A 15,674-nucleotide genomic window follows, 5' to 3' on the forward strand; every position below is an offset into this window, starting at 1 on the left:
CGTACTTAGTCATAAATACTGCAGAGTGCTTTTTCTTTTATATAAATGTTTCATTGAAGTATAATATATATAAAGAAAAGGCACCCCTCATGCATTGCTCAAGGACTCGTCACAAAGTGATCACATCCATGTAGTGACCATCTAGATCAAGAAACAGAACAACCCTCCTGAGGCTCCCTTGCTCCCCGTTCCAATCACTACTTCCTCTCTCCATCCCAGAGAGAACCACTATCCCGACCTCTGTCTCCAATGATTAGCTTTTCCCCTCACCTTTATTGATGTGTAATTGACAAGTAAAATTGTAAAATAAAGTGTACAAGTGATCGGATATTTATATACATTATGAAATGATTACCACAATCAAGTTAATTTACACATTCATCACCTCACACAGTTACTATTTTTTGTGTGTGAGAATGCTACTCCCAGCAAATTTCAAGTATATAATACATATTATTAACTGTAGTCACCATGCAATACACGAGATCCTCAGAAGTTATTCATCTTATCACTGGAAGTTTGTATCCTTTGACCAACATCTCCCCATTGCCCTGACCCCCAGCCACCAGCAACCAACAACTTACTTTCTATGAGTTCGACTTTATTATTTTTTTTAGATTCCACATATAAGTGATACCATACAGTATTTTGTCTTTCTCTGTCTGGTTTATTTCACTTAGCAGAATACCCTCCAGTTTCATCCATGTTGTCACAAGTGGTAGGATTTATTTTTTATGGCTGAATAATGTTCCATTGTATATACATAATGCCATATCTTCATTATCTATTTATGTGTCAACAGACACGTAGGTTGTTTCCATATCTTGGCTATTGTGAATAATGATGCAATGAACATGGGAATACGGATATCTTTTTAGATCCTGTTTTCATTTCCTTTGGCTGTATACCCAGAAGTGGGATTGCTGGATCATTTGATAGTTCTTTTTCTAATTTTTTTGAGAAACCTCCCATTCTGTTTTCCACAGTGATTGTACCAATTTACACTCTCAACAACAGTGCACAAGGGTTCCTTTTTCTCCATATCCTCACCAGCTCTTATCTCTTGTCTTTTTTAAAATTTTTATTAGTTTCAGGTGCACAAGACAAAGTAATACTTAGACTCTTATCTTTTTATGATAGCCATTATAACAGGTATAAGGTGATTTCTTATTGTGCTTTTGATTTGCTTTTCCCTGATGATTAGTACTGTGGAACAATTTTTCACATATCTGTTGTCCTTTTTGTTTTCTTTGGAAAAATGTGTATTCAGATCCTTTGCCTATGTTTTAATTGGATTATTTGTTGTTACTGAGTTGTAAGAGTTTTTTATATATTTTGGATATTAACCTCTTATTGGTATAGGGTTTGCAAATAGGTTTCATAGGTTACCTTTTCATTTTGTTGGTTGTTTCTTTTGCTGTGTAGTAACTTTTAGTTTATGCAGTCCCACTTATTTAATTTTGCTTTTGTTGCCTGTGCTTTTGGTGTCAGAGCTAAAAAGTAATTGCATAGACTAATGTTTATGATTAGTTTTGTCTATTTTTGAACTATGTATAAATGGAATCATACAGTATATAGTCCTCTGTGTCTGACTTTTTTTCACTCACTGTTGTGTGCGTGATAATCATTCATATTTTCTATATAGCGGTAGTTTGATCATTTTCTCTGTTCTATGCTATTCTTCTGTGTGAATATATCACGTAATAACATAGTTGGTACTGAGTAGCATTTCGTTAGCAATACATGAGAGTTCCAAATCTTCACCTGCACTTGGCAATATCACTCTTTTCAGCTAGTCTTGTGGGTGTGTAGTGACATCTCACTGAGGTTTTTACTTTGCAGTTCCCCAATCTCTAATGATGTTGAGCATCTTTTCGTATGCCAATTGGTCACTTTAATATTCTTTTTTGTTAAGTGCCTGTTCAAGACTTTCATCCTCTTTTAAAAGGTTAGCTACCTTTTTTTTTCAAATTGATTTATAGGAGGTTTTAAAATGTAATCTGCATATTAAATCTTTTGTTGCATATATGTGATGCAAATATCTTCTAGTCTATGCAGTTGGGGGCTTTTTAAAAAAGGACTGAGAGTTCAGCGTGTAGAAAATAGAACCATGAATTCTGCCGGATCTCAAAATAGTGGACATTTGACAATAAATCAAAAGGAAGAGGCACCTGGATCTTGTCCTCTTTGAATGTATTACGACTTTCTTGAAGCAGAATTTCAAGAGCAGCTGGGTATGCCTCATGCACTTGACATAATCAGTCATTGTTCATCTGGCTATTCTTTCGCAAGCTAAAAAAACCTTTATTCCTCAAATCTTTGATTCTCATTTGGTCACTGTCTTAATTCTTTAAGATCCTTATTCCAAGAAATGCCTTTGTCTCATCTTGATAGGCCCACTAATTACTACCTGGAGAAATTCTCTTTGCTTAAAATGACTAATTTAAATAAAACGTGCAGAGATGCCTTAGCTACATTTTTAGGAAGCTATAAGGACAAAAGACCATAAAATAGATACTTTCCCTTCAGCTATTCAAAATACACCTTAAATAATAGATATCAGTCAGCTGAAATTGTACAGAATTTATTGAGGGCAAGTCTGACAAGGTGCTATATTACCCTAGACATTGAAGAGCTATGAAGGTATATAAAATGCAGTCCCTACCTCAAAGAACTTCTAACTCATTGTCGGTGGAGGTAGTGTCTCTGTGTTGAGGGAAAATGTTAAGGAGATAGCAACACATACAAGGACAAAGTGAACATAAAGGCCGCTACCAAGAGGAAGCACGGCTGCCGGAAGGGTTACTTCAGACTGATTGTGGCTGTGAGAAGGATAGCATGCATTAAGATAATGGAACTTCTACTACAAAACTAATTCCAAAACCTATGACGAATGAAACACAGCAAAGGTTGTTTCTCAGCCATCAAAAGTTAATAACCGGAGTTCCTGATTGGTGGTTCATTCTGTTCCAAATGGTGATCCAGAGATCTAGATCCTTCCATGTTGTGGGTCCACCACCTTCAACATGTAGCTTCTAGGATTGCTGGGCTTGTCCGCATTCATCTGGGAAAAGGAGATAGAACATGGAGCATAGAAAGTTTTAATAGCCAGATCTGAAAAGGGTGCATGTCATTCTACTCAATTTCCATTGGCTAGAGCTCTACCATGCGGCCACCACTGACTATGAGGGAGGCCGGGAAATGTAGTCCAGCTGTGTGTCTAGGAGAAGAGATGGGTTTGTTGACCACCTAGCAGCCTTTGCCACAGGTTTCGTGATGGCAGGGCATGAAAGATAGGCCATGAAGCAACGCGAAGTATTTTGACAGAGATTGGAAAGGAGGATTAATGCAGGTAAAATAAAAAGCATGAAGAAGGACTCACAAGTAAACAGAAAAAAAAAATGCAAGGGTATATTTGAAAAATAAGTAATGATCCAGTTTTAGAAACAGAGTCATAGATACAGTGAACAAACTGATGCTTGCCAGGTGAGAGAAGGGTTGGGGGAATGGGTGAAAAAGGTGAAGGGATTAAGAAGTACAAATTGGCAGTTACAAAATAGTCACGGGGATGTAAAGTACAGTATAGAGAATATAGCCAATAATATTATAATAGTGTTAAATGGGTACTAGACTTATTGAGGGATCACTTTGTAAATTACGTAAATGTCTAACCACTATGCTGTACACCTGAAACTAATATAAAATAATACTGAATGTCAACTGTAATCGAAAAAATAAAAAGAGATGGTCCAGTTTTTTAGGAGCATGTATGGAGTATCACGGAAGAAACTTAGACAGATAGGTTGAAGCTATTTCTAACCTGAAGCCACATTTTTAGAAGTTTTAAAATCCACACTGAGGAACTTATATCTACCATGTTTTTTTGGCTACTAGGGCTCCCTCCCACTTGTAGGAAAATTGTGGGCCAGATTCATCTTTCTTTCCGTTGAGCTCTGGTCTTTCCTAGACAGTGAGTTTTTATGTTTATCTTCAAAACATGGTGGCAGCAGTCAAGGAGAAGGGTGCAGACCCTCAGCATGAGCAGCTTTATTTTAAGCTTTTGTCCCAGAGAGTTTCACAGTCTCCAGTCTCCCTAGGGGCCTCCTGCCAAAAACTAGTCCAGAGAATGGTATCTGCTGAATGCTGTTTGGGATGGATCCCAAGTTCAGGAGAGAGAGGAGGGAGAGGAATTCCTTTCTGACTCTAGGACACAATCAACTTGTGCTCAAGATCCTAAAATTTAATTATTCCACATTGTTATCTTAGCTTGCATAACTCCAACTGTGGCTCATAGCTGTAAAAGTATCCGGTCCTTTAAAATCCAGCCTCAGCCTTCAGTTTAATGATCTCGTGAGAGTGATTAACTTGGGGGGTGGGGTGGGGTGGAAGGGTGGGAGCTGGGGAAATCCTTTCCCCTCCCTTCAGATCTGCCAACTTGGCTTTGAATCTACAAGAATGTTTTGGCCAGAGAATATACATCTCCACACCCTCTACCCTCACCTCTGCCCCATGTTGCATGTTGCATTTGGTGATCATATGCATTCAGATTTGCTAAATTAATTTTGACCCAGGCTTTACTATGTACTGCCTCTGGAAATCTTCTGTGTGAATTATTTCTCTTTCCTCGAGCTTCTGACCATGAAATTAATGACTGAATATTTGCCTTTGCTCTATAATTTGGGATGGATTTGTTTCATTGTTCCTACCAGGATGTAAGCATGATTGTATATCTTTCTTAGACTGTTGAAATAAAGAGAAGGCAGAACCTTTGATGTAACACCCGAACATCTTAAAGGGTGCTTTTTTTTCCAATGCAAACTTGAAAGAGACTTGGCCCATAATTTTTCAAGATCCTGAGCACATTGATTATATTTGGATTTTATGGAAAGGGAGGTGTTTACTTACTTCTAGATTTTTTTCCCCCTTTAACTGTGGCCACAAACCACACTTAAAGAAATCATTGTTACATTGCATCCTTTGTCCTAGGTGCGTCTTTCTTCCTCTTCTTCACCAAAACCCCCTCACTGGTTCCTTGCCAGGGCCACCTTCCGTACTTACAGGCTTCAGGGAGCTAAACCTTGCTGGTAGCAGGCATTTGGTGGTTTTTTTCTCTCTCTCTTTTGGTTGCTTGCATGTGGGAAAGAGAAGACTCTTCAGGCCAACGTCTGTGGAAGCAGCTCATTCCCCACTGTCCTTGTAGATCTGTGTACTCCTTTTAAGCACTAAAATATTTGGGGAGACAGCGTGATGTAGGGGAATGGAGCGTGAGCAGAAACTAAGCAGACGTGGGTCCAAATTCTAGCCTTGCCTTTTACCTCTGTGGGGTCTGAATAAAACACTTGATCTCTTTGATCCTCCGAGCCTGAATTTTGGTAGCATTGATTAGTTTGAGCTGTTTTTGAATTTTATCTAGATAAGACAACACAGTATGTAGTTCTTTGTATTGGTTTCTTTTACTCAATATTATGTTTGTGAGATTCATTCAAGTTGTTGCGTGTAGCAATAGTTCATTCAGTGGCATTTGTGGTATTGTGTTATAAATTGCAAATCATTTGTCCATTCCACTTTGGTGGACATTTGGATTGTTTCAGTTATTGTGAATTGAGATTCTATGATAATTTTTGTAAAATCTTATGTATACATTCGATTGAGTAATGTCACACACTAGGGTTTCCCCAGAAGCAGCTCTGAGAGAGATTTGCTTATAGGAAGTTTATTTCTTTCTGCCATCAAGATCAAAGCTGCCTACACCTGAAATGACTCTAAAATAATACTGAATGTCAACTGTAACTGAAAAAAATAAATAATTAAAAAATATCCTTTCCCCGTCCCACCAAAAATGATCAGAGTTGCCTTCAAGATCAACACCAGTGGGGGAGTGAGAAAGAGGGATTTGACACAGAGAGAAGCTAGAAGGTGATGCAGTTACAACAAAGGCCTCAGACAACCTATGGGGAGCTCTGGAGCTGAAATGGCCACTGACGATAGCCAATTAGAAGCAAGGAGGCTAGACATTTATATGTCCTTCCTTCACCGGTCCCTGGATGTGGATTGACCCAGGGAAGGGAGAGTGTTTTTCCATGAGACATTTCTCTTCCACAGAGAGTGGAGGCCACATTTGTGAGCTGTCATCCTTCAACATTCCTAGCAGGTGGTAAAATGAGTGTTCCAGCCCTAAAAATCCTAAAGTGTGTGTGTGTGTGTGTGTGTGTGTGTGTGTGTGTGTGTATGTGTGTGTGTGTGTTAGGGTCGAAGTTGAGCAGTGCACCAGTGTCCATTACATGTCATTACTAATTTCTTGGAGTTCAATTGCTGGTGCATAGGATATGTGTAGATTCAACTTTAATACATACTGTGAAACAATATTCCAAAGTGTCTGTACCCAAAGACCATCTTAATTAGATTTTGAGATCCCCATGTGGGATTTTACCACAAAAATAAAGAAACATTTATAGAATGGAAATGTAAATGTGAGAATATTCTCTGCATTAGTATTTTTTATATTGTGGAGAAAACAAAATTGAGAGCCATTGGAGTAGACTATTTATCATTCTCTACCTTATGGCTTGACTTCCTGAAAACTGTGAGCTTTGTTCAGGATGTCCTGAAATCTAGTTGTGGAATTAATATAGCCTAAAGACTTCCTTTTGTGCTGAGAAAATAAAGGAAAGGAGACATAAGAATTCACCATTGCCTCGGATTTCATTTTTCAGAGTGGCCAAATCAATGAAGGTCCCTGTATACGAGACCCCAGCTGGATGGCGATTCTTCTCAAACCTGATGGACTCTGGACGGTGCTCTCTGTGTGGAGAAGAGAGCTTTGGCACTGGTAGGCTCTGGGGCGGGGGGTTGATGTTACTGGAAAGGGGGGCTGCAGTTTGTGACCCCAGTTTGGAGACTGGAGGAAGAGGTAATTAGAGGTAAATAAATAAGAAAGAAAGAAACTTAGTAGGATATGTGCTATGATACACTTATCTCTTCTGACCATTTCTTCTTTTTTATAAAAAATTTTTATTTCTTTACAAAATTTGCTGTTATGGAAATTTAAGATAATTTATAAGAGTAGAGAGGATAGTACACTGAATTTTCATATGTTCATGACTTAGTTTCAACCATCATAAATTCATGGTCAATCTTGCTTGACCTCTACCCTCATCCACAAGGAGAGTTCTCCTCCATGATTATTGTGAAGCAATCCTTACGGTGAATCTTAAATAGCTACTGAGAAAAAGAATATGTAACCACAGTACCATCATCACACCTCAAATGTTAAAAAAAAATAACTTCTTTCAGTATTTTAAAGTTGTCACTTCATTGTTTTCTAGCTTGCATAGTTTCCAAGAAGTGGCGTCTAATTCTTATCTCTGTTTCTCTCCATTGAAATTCTCCCCAGCCCTGGCCTCTGACTGCGTTCAATATTTCCTTTTTCTCTTTTGTTTAAAACAGTTTAATTATAATATGTCTGGGTGTGTGTACTTTTTAAAACCCTGCTTGGGGTTCTCTGGGATTCTTGGATCTGTTGTTGTCTTTCATTAATTTTAGAAAATTCTCCGCTATACCTTTTCAGATGTTTCTCCTTTCCCATTCTCGCTCTCTTCTCCTCTGGGACTCGAATTACACATATGATAGATGAATTGTGACCATACTCATATGTTGTCTCAGAGCTCTTACATCCACTGTTTTGTTTTTTTTTACTTTTTTTCCTTTTGTGTTTCAATTTAGGCAATCACTATTGGCATATATTTAAGTCACTGATTCTTTCCTTAGTTGTAATCCAATCTACTGATGAGTCTGCTGAAGAAATTCTTCATCTCTGATACTGTGTTTTTTATTGCTAGCATTTCTCTTTGACTTTTTAAACATAATTTCACCTCTCTGAAAAAATTATTTTTATACCTATTGTTTATATGTGTTTATCTATGTTTTATGCTGTATGTTTATCTTTTTCATTAGCTCACTAAACAGTTATTTTAAACTCTCTCTGATAATTTTAATATTTGGTTCATTTTTCATTTTGATTCTCTTGATTGCTTTATCTCTTGATTAAAACAGGTTTGTTCTTTCTTGATTTTTTTGTGTATCTCATTATTTCACTGAATGCTGGACAGTATGTATATAAGAATAGTAGAGACTCAAGTAAATAATATTTAAACACAGAAATGGGCACACCTCTTCTATCCAGCCATTAGTATGCAAGGTTAAGTTAATTTAGTCAGGAGTTGAGCTGGGTTTGGGTTTTTTGTTTCTACTACAATGTTTAGTGTACTATAGGCTTCAAATTCTTCCAGAAGTGGGATATTTTTTACTACGTGCTGAATGAAGTGCTGGAGGACATTTTTCCGTGTTTCTGTTTCATTCACAGCTTCCAGCAGTTACAGCATGTCTGTAATACAAAATAGACTTCTAACACCAGGTACTTGACCTTTCTCCAGTTGCAACAGACCTCTGCTTAGTATTGGTGTGGAGTTCTGGGCCCAAGAAGGTTTCCTCCCCTTTCTCCAGGGGCAGAGGTTTTTACTCCAACCCCTATTCCGGTAGTAGTGGACCTTTGCCTGGGCCATTGAGAGGGGGTGGTTTGCTGCTCCTACATCCAGGAGCTTAAGGCTTTTGTGTCCTTGAAAGAAAGTTTTGGGGAACTGGAAGGCCTTCATGCTTGCCTCTCAGCAGCCAGTCGGTCATCTCCTGCCCCACCAGCACCACCAAGTTGCCCTGTTTGTTTCTTGTGAGCGCCCTGTAGAGGCCTGTGGGAGTAACTTGGAAGTGTGTCCCTTGTATTTGAGACTCCAAGCAATTTTTTTTTAATTTATTTATTGGGGTGACAATTGTTAATGAAATTACATAATTTCAGGTGTACAATTCTGTATTACATCATCTATAAATCCCATTGTGTGTTCACCACCCAGAGTCAGTTCTCCTTCCATCACCATATATTTGATCCCCCTTACCCTCATCTGCCACCCCCCATCCCCCTTACCCTCTGGTAACCACTAAACTATTGTCTGTGTCTATGAGTTTTTGTTTCTCATTTGTTTATCTTGTTTTTGATTTATATACCACATATCAGTGAAATCATATGGTTCTCTGCTTTTTCTGTCTGACTTATTTCGCTTAGCATCATACTCTCAAGATCCACCCATGTTGTCACAAATGTTCCTATACCATCTTTCCTTAACGCCGAATAGTATTCCATTGTGTATATGTACCACAACTTCTTTATCCATTCATCTATCGAAGGACATTTTGGTTGTTTCCATGTGTTGGCCACCGTAAACAAAGCTGCAATGAACATTGGAGCACACGTGTCTTTATGTATACATGATTTCAAATTCTTTGGGGTAGATACCCAGGAGAGGGATTGCTGATACTCCAAGCAATTTTAAACAACATTATACGCTATAGTTGGCCTTTAAGACTTTCTAAAACTATTATTATTAACTTCTTATCATTAACATATATAGAAGCATCCTCTGTCTCCTGTTCTCTGATAAAAGTGCGACGGTTTTGTGTCCTTTCTCTCCTTGGACGGGCTTCTCACTACGTAATTTAATTTATTGCCTTGTGATTTCAGATCGCTAATGAGTTCAAGATAAGTTACGATTTTTTTTTTTTAGGTTTCTTGGCCTTTTATTATTACCGGGATTGGAGTAAAAGTCTCTTGCAGATTTCTATATCTTATACAGAAATGCAGAAGTGGAACTGCAAAAGTAATTTCTGAATTTCTCCTATTCTCCCCCCCCCCCACACAAGTTAATTGTTTATCTTTTCCGATTAGAATCCAAACGGTCTTACATTATAACTGGTTTATATCTCTTAAGGCTCTTTCAATCTGCATTTTTCTCCTCCACATTTTCTCTTTCTAACTTACTCATTAAAGAGACCGGGGTTATATGTGCTGTAGAGCTTGTAACAGCTTTGATTTTAATGTTGATGTCCTCATTACCTTTTCTAATTCGTTTAGTGCTTATATGAAGAGAAGTTATTTATTAATATGCCTTTTATCTGGTTCACATCCACCTCAGCATATGCTATTATTAATTATAGCATTTTCTTTTCTAAAAACTCTACATTCTCTTAGGATTTTTTTAGGTGTACAATCACATAATCTATGACTGAAAGACTTTTTTTGTTTGCTTTTCTAACATTTATATCATTTATTTCATATTCTTATTGTATTAGTCTTCCAAGTAATATTTAATAATAATTGTAATAGTTCATGATTGTAATGGAAATGGATTTAATATTTTATCATCAATTTTGATGATTGCTTTTAAACATTGGTAAAATCTATCCTTTTTTGTAGATTTTCCCCCTATTCTCCCTTTACTTAGAACCTTATTAGAAATGGCTGTTAGATTTATGAAATGCCTTTTCAGAATCTAATGATATGTTAGTATATATTTTTCTCCTTTATTCTGTGAATGTAATGAAATATTATGATCAATTTACTGATATCAAACCATTCTTGAATTTCTGTTTGAAATAAGTACTGTTTGGCTTAAATAGATTGCAGTAAAACCACTGTAGCTGGTCATAATGACAGAATTTCAGGTTATGTTGGGGTTCCTGAAGCACATTCCTCCTGGGGAATTTTCTCCTTTTACCAAAGTTAGATTCTAGTAGCATTACCATCAATGGTGAAAGCAGGATGGCATGCATCTTTGTTTCCTTGGAAAAAGAGCAAGCAGGCCAAGCACTCTCAAGTACTACTGTGTGAATTCAGAATGTATAGACGGCAGCTCTACTTAGGACAGTTAAAACTGTTACAGCTTTTCTCTGCTAAGGTCCTAACAAATGGAACACTTTCCTTCTCCGTTTGTGTTCTTGGGGTCTAAACCAGTGACTGACTCAAACACTCATTGATTCTACATTGTATATAATAATTCTACCTTCTGGTTATTCAAATAACACAAATTTAACAACTGGAATGGAACTGGTAAGTCCAGGTTATCTCTCTTCTCTCTCTGTCTTTATAAGCATTTATTGAGTGCTTCTAATCTACCACATAATTATAGTCTTTAAAATCAAAGGATAAATCCAGGTATTACATTTATACCCTTAGTAATAAATATTTGCTTACTTCAATTTGATAAACATGTATGAAGTACTTATATTATGCATTGCACTGTATTATGTGGTATATAGAATGCAAAATGCTTAAGACCATACTCTTAAGAAACTCAAGACCTTTAGGGTACATAATTAGAAAGGTGCAAGGTGACTCTTCGACAAAGCAGAAACTTTAAAGTTCCACAATAGAGGAATAGACAAAATACGATGGGAAATGAGAAAAGGAGAAAATGCTTTGGGCCTGGAAGTTCAAAGCAGACTTCATGAAAGAGGTGGAAGTTGGCCTAGTTCTTAAAGAATGGTAATCATTTGTGCACATAGAGATGAAAGGACAGGGCCTTGTCAGATGGAGGGAGAAATGTCAAGAAAGGCACAGTGGTGGGAGAAGCAGGGGACATGTGTTGTGAGTAGCCAGTTGTTCAGTTTGTCTAGAGCGGTGTTTTCCAAATATAAATCAAGACTCATGTGAGGTTATGAGATTAGTGTAGTATCATGAACAGCTCTTAAAAAAATGTAATAGACTAAGAACGATCAGAATGCATTGTGTTTAGTAAAGGTAAATGTTATTTTGAGAACTATGTGCATGTAAATTTGCACATGGGTATCTATGTGCAAATTTACATGCACATAGTTCTCAGAATAACATAGTGCTCATGGCAATATGTATGTGTTTGGGTCATGGGCAGAAAGGTCTAAAAAAGACTGACGTATAGCAGTGGTTGGCAAACTTTTTCTGCAAAGTGCCAAATAGTAAATATTTTGTGCTTTGCAGACTCAGAGGCTGCATACTGTCTCTTTCACAATTACTCAGTTCAACCTACCACTGTGGCACAAAAGCAGCCATAAACAATACATAAACAAAAGAGAATGCTGTGTTCCAATGAAAATTTAATTACATACATAGGCCTCAGTCCAAATTTGGCCCATGGGCTGAAGTTTACTCACCTCTGATGCATAGGGTAGGGTAGGAAAGGGAGAATCATGCAACAGGACTGGAAATATGAGTGAGGAGGGGCCAATTTTTGAAGACCTTTGCCTGCCCAGCTTAGACAGTGGGACTTGACTCAACTGGAAATAGGAAACCGTGGTCTGTATAGGAGGGAGGTCCCCTTGCAGACACTTTTCAGTAAGCTTTGCTTTCATACAGTTATGCAGATTGAAACATGTAAGCTAGACCAGAAGGGAATTTGAAAAATCTCTCACTGTTATATTTGTCTATCACTTTCCTTTCAAGGAGCACAAAAGATTTTTCAGTATATAGTGCCTTAAAGGTATTGCGTCCTCCATCATTCTTCAGTTTCAGGTGACGCTAGCCTGATTTGACAGATGAAGCTCCTGAACCCAAGAAGTAGTTATGTGACTCACCCAGGGCTCCAGAGCCTGGAAAAGGCCTCCACTTGAATTAGATTACAGTGGAACTAAAAGACAGGTCTTCTGCCTGAGATACCACACCAAGTGTGGTCCAGGAAGTCTAGAGGCCCAGGAATGTGAGGCTAAGATTACATTCAAGGCCCTTGCCTTCCACTTATGGACAAGCCATGTGGCCTCTCTGACCTTCACTTCCAACCTGTAAAAGTCAACTGGTCACAAGAGCTTCCTTTTTACCTTGGGATGTGGTTTTCAGAATCAGGTAATTTACCTAATTAATGGAGGAGAAAGTGGAGATACGGAAAGGTTTTAGACCTGAGACTGGGGAGATGCTTCTCAAATTTAACCTCAAGTGGAGGCCTTGTTCAGTATCCCTGAGGCATGGAGCTGTGTACCAACTAGGAATGCATAGTTTAGTGCCAGGAAAGTTTGAAATTACAGATCTACCTCAGACTCAAGAATGCCAGGCTTTTTGTCTGGGATGAGCAGGATAGATCCTGGGTGGAAAGTCCCCTTGCTGGCCTCTTGAGCACCCAGGTCATTCCAAGGTAACAAGCTGGTGACAGGATCAAAGTTCAGGCTTCCGTCCTATGGAAAAGCCCAGGCCCTAGACGATAGGAAATCTGCATTTATTGCTTTGCCAGAAAACCAAGGTCATTTGAGAAGCTAAATAATCTTTTGTGCTGGGACCAGGTATGCACCCACTTCCTAGGAAGGGTCCTGGAACACTGCTCTACGGAGAGGGAAGAGAACACTTTATAAATCCTCAGATTTCAATGGAAGAAAACGGTTCACCTCAGTGGCATTGTGGCTACTTTTCTAAAGTTCTAAGTTTGAAGAAATCTAGACCTATTCCTGTACACAAAAGGGGATATACTGAAATACTAAAACTAAGATCTAAACCAAAAACCCTGAAGTTTTTTTGGCATTTGTTGATGATGTGCTACTGGTTCCCATCATTGTCATTAGTTTTCTAAGAAGTCATACCGTTTGGGGAGTGTATCACTTGTCACAGCTCAGAGCTTGTCCTGTTATAGGTAACACCAAAGAATTGCTCTGTTTCTGAATACCTAGAAGAGCTCCAAGCTTGACCATCTTGAGTATTACTATTACTTTTATTATGTATTTTTAGAAAGCTAATGTCAATAGCCATACAAATTTGTTAAATAGAATCAGGCAATATAACAATTTTTATTGTTTCTAAGAATGTGCTCTCTGTTGAGTTTTTCGCAATAATCATAGTTATCTTTTTAAATGAGCACTTAGTATATACCTGGGCATTGCTAAAGCCTTTTGTATACATCCCTCTCTTTCTGGACATTTGGAATTGAATCCAGGTGTCCTCGTACCAACATGACTTGTCCATCATTGTCACACCAACTTTTCCACTGTGAACTCCGGAGTACAGCCTGGTGCTCTTGAAGTTAGCTATTTGTACATCAGTTTCTAGCACAAAAAGAAGAGGCCCAGAACACGTGTATTCCATGTCACAGGAAATCTCGAGTATCTTTCTAGTCTCTTGAGATTTGCCGGATCCCTCTGCTTGCCATGCAGAAATTGCAAATGCCCTGAGAACAGAGGCCATGGCTATCTCTTTCAGCTTTGTTTCTCTGATATATGGTAGGCCTTGAGTAAGTGTTTGTAGGATGGATGGAAGGATAGAAAGATGGACAAAAGAATAGAAGGATGGATGGATGGATGAATGAAAAGAAAGAAGGAAGGAAGAAACAAAGACTTCTTATTTTGGTATTTCTTCTTTGCATTATTAGTAGTTATATTTTTATCATTCTTGAGTGAATATATTTCTGGAGATCTGGGCATTAGGGTATCCCAAGATTTGGGAGGATTCATAAAAACAATACCACACAAATATACACCAGTTGGAAGGGGTGAGGAGTGATATTATGAAATATAGTAAAATCAGAATTATACAAAATTTTAAAATAAAGCTTAGTTTTAATTGTCATATAACTATCAACACAAATTAATCTCTAACAAAGCATTTCTAGAAAGACTCTTTCCCCAAAACTGCATGAATGAACAGATTATAAATGTCAAATACTGTCAAGTATTTGTAACTTATTTTATTAACTTGTTTATTTCTTGTGTGGGATTGCTAACAATTACCTGTAAATAGCCACATTCAACAGTGAGCTAGGGATCTTTTGTATGTGCTAAATTCTGATGGCCTTTGTCCTAGATATTCTCTGCTCTATTGTCTTATGGTTTGTGTTACTGACTTATTCTGGTTATTTTATGAATGACATTTTACATCCCCTAATAGTTATACAGTTTATGACACTTTCAGGGCCATGCCTCTTCCTTCATTTATATTTCACACATGAACTATGTCCAGCCTAGCTCAAGATTGGGTTCACAGTCGTGCTGTTGAACAAATATTGAATAGATTTAGCTCCCTCTTATTTATACCATTGTTTTGTTTAATAGCATATACTTTTAAAAAGGTGAAAGAAAGGAAAACCTTAGTTCCCCATCTAGGTGCTCATTAACTCTACATTCGGCTATTTCCACATCTGTCCAAGTCTCTAGAGAAAAAGGCCTATAGATCTGTGAATTTCAGATTATTGAGGTTCTTCCGCACTTATTTGTGGCCAGTTTGTGTAAATTTGGCTGGGTAGCAGATGTGATGTGAGGGGGCTGTGATGACAGCATTAGCAGTGCTAGGAGAGCAGTTTCACTGCTGGGCTAGTTGCAACAGGCTGTGTGCACATGTGCAATTCAATCTAGGCTGGACCAGAGCACAGAGGTGCTGTGATTGACATCCCCAAATGCAGCCTTGTAAAGTCCGAAAGCTGAAACTCCCTTCTGGACCCTTTACAAACTATCAAACATGGTGCTGGGAAACAGAGTTCCCTCCTGGAGTGGGAAGAATGTCTTCATCCCATAGGATCCTTTTCTTGCGGTCTCCACAGTTCCAGTTCCATTGATCCTTCAATTCATCCTCTAAGCTGATGAGAAGTAGCAAGAGGGAGTGTAGTGTGATACCTAAGTGTGGAGCAGAAACAAAGGAATTGAGCCTCTGAGGCGATGTCCACACTTAGCAGTGCATTCTAGGACTGGGATTCCTGGGAAATCATGGCCCTTAGCCACAGACTGAAGGATCCCAAACAGATTAAGTGTTTCTTTTCGCAGTGCCTGCTAAGAGACTTTCAATAAGGGTGCCATCCCTTGGTATTTAATATTCATCCCTAAAGTTGTGCTTCGAGGCGTCTCTACCT

At 38.2% G+C, this 15,674-nt stretch overlaps 1 protein-coding gene across 2 annotated transcripts in view; it reads left to right on the forward strand.

Moving 5' to 3' along the window:
• The window catches only part of PGM5 (phosphoglucomutase 5), a 183,845-nt gene that overhangs the window by 100,140 nt on the left and 68,031 nt on the right, over positions 1-15,674 (forward strand). For both annotated transcript variants that reach the window (XM_081067433.1, XM_081067434.1), the window contains exon 7: positions 6,714-6,829. In XM_081067433.1, coding sequence (XP_080923559.1) covers positions 6,714-6,829 — 116 coding nt within the window. The remainder of the gene's footprint in view (positions 1-6,713; positions 6,830-15,674) is intronic.

This window comes from Rhinolophus hipposideros (genome assembly GCF_964194185.1).
Source record: "Rhinolophus hipposideros genome assembly, chromosome: 11".
In the NCBI taxonomy this organism is placed as follows: domain Eukaryota; kingdom Metazoa; phylum Chordata; class Mammalia; order Chiroptera; family Rhinolophidae; genus Rhinolophus; species Rhinolophus hipposideros.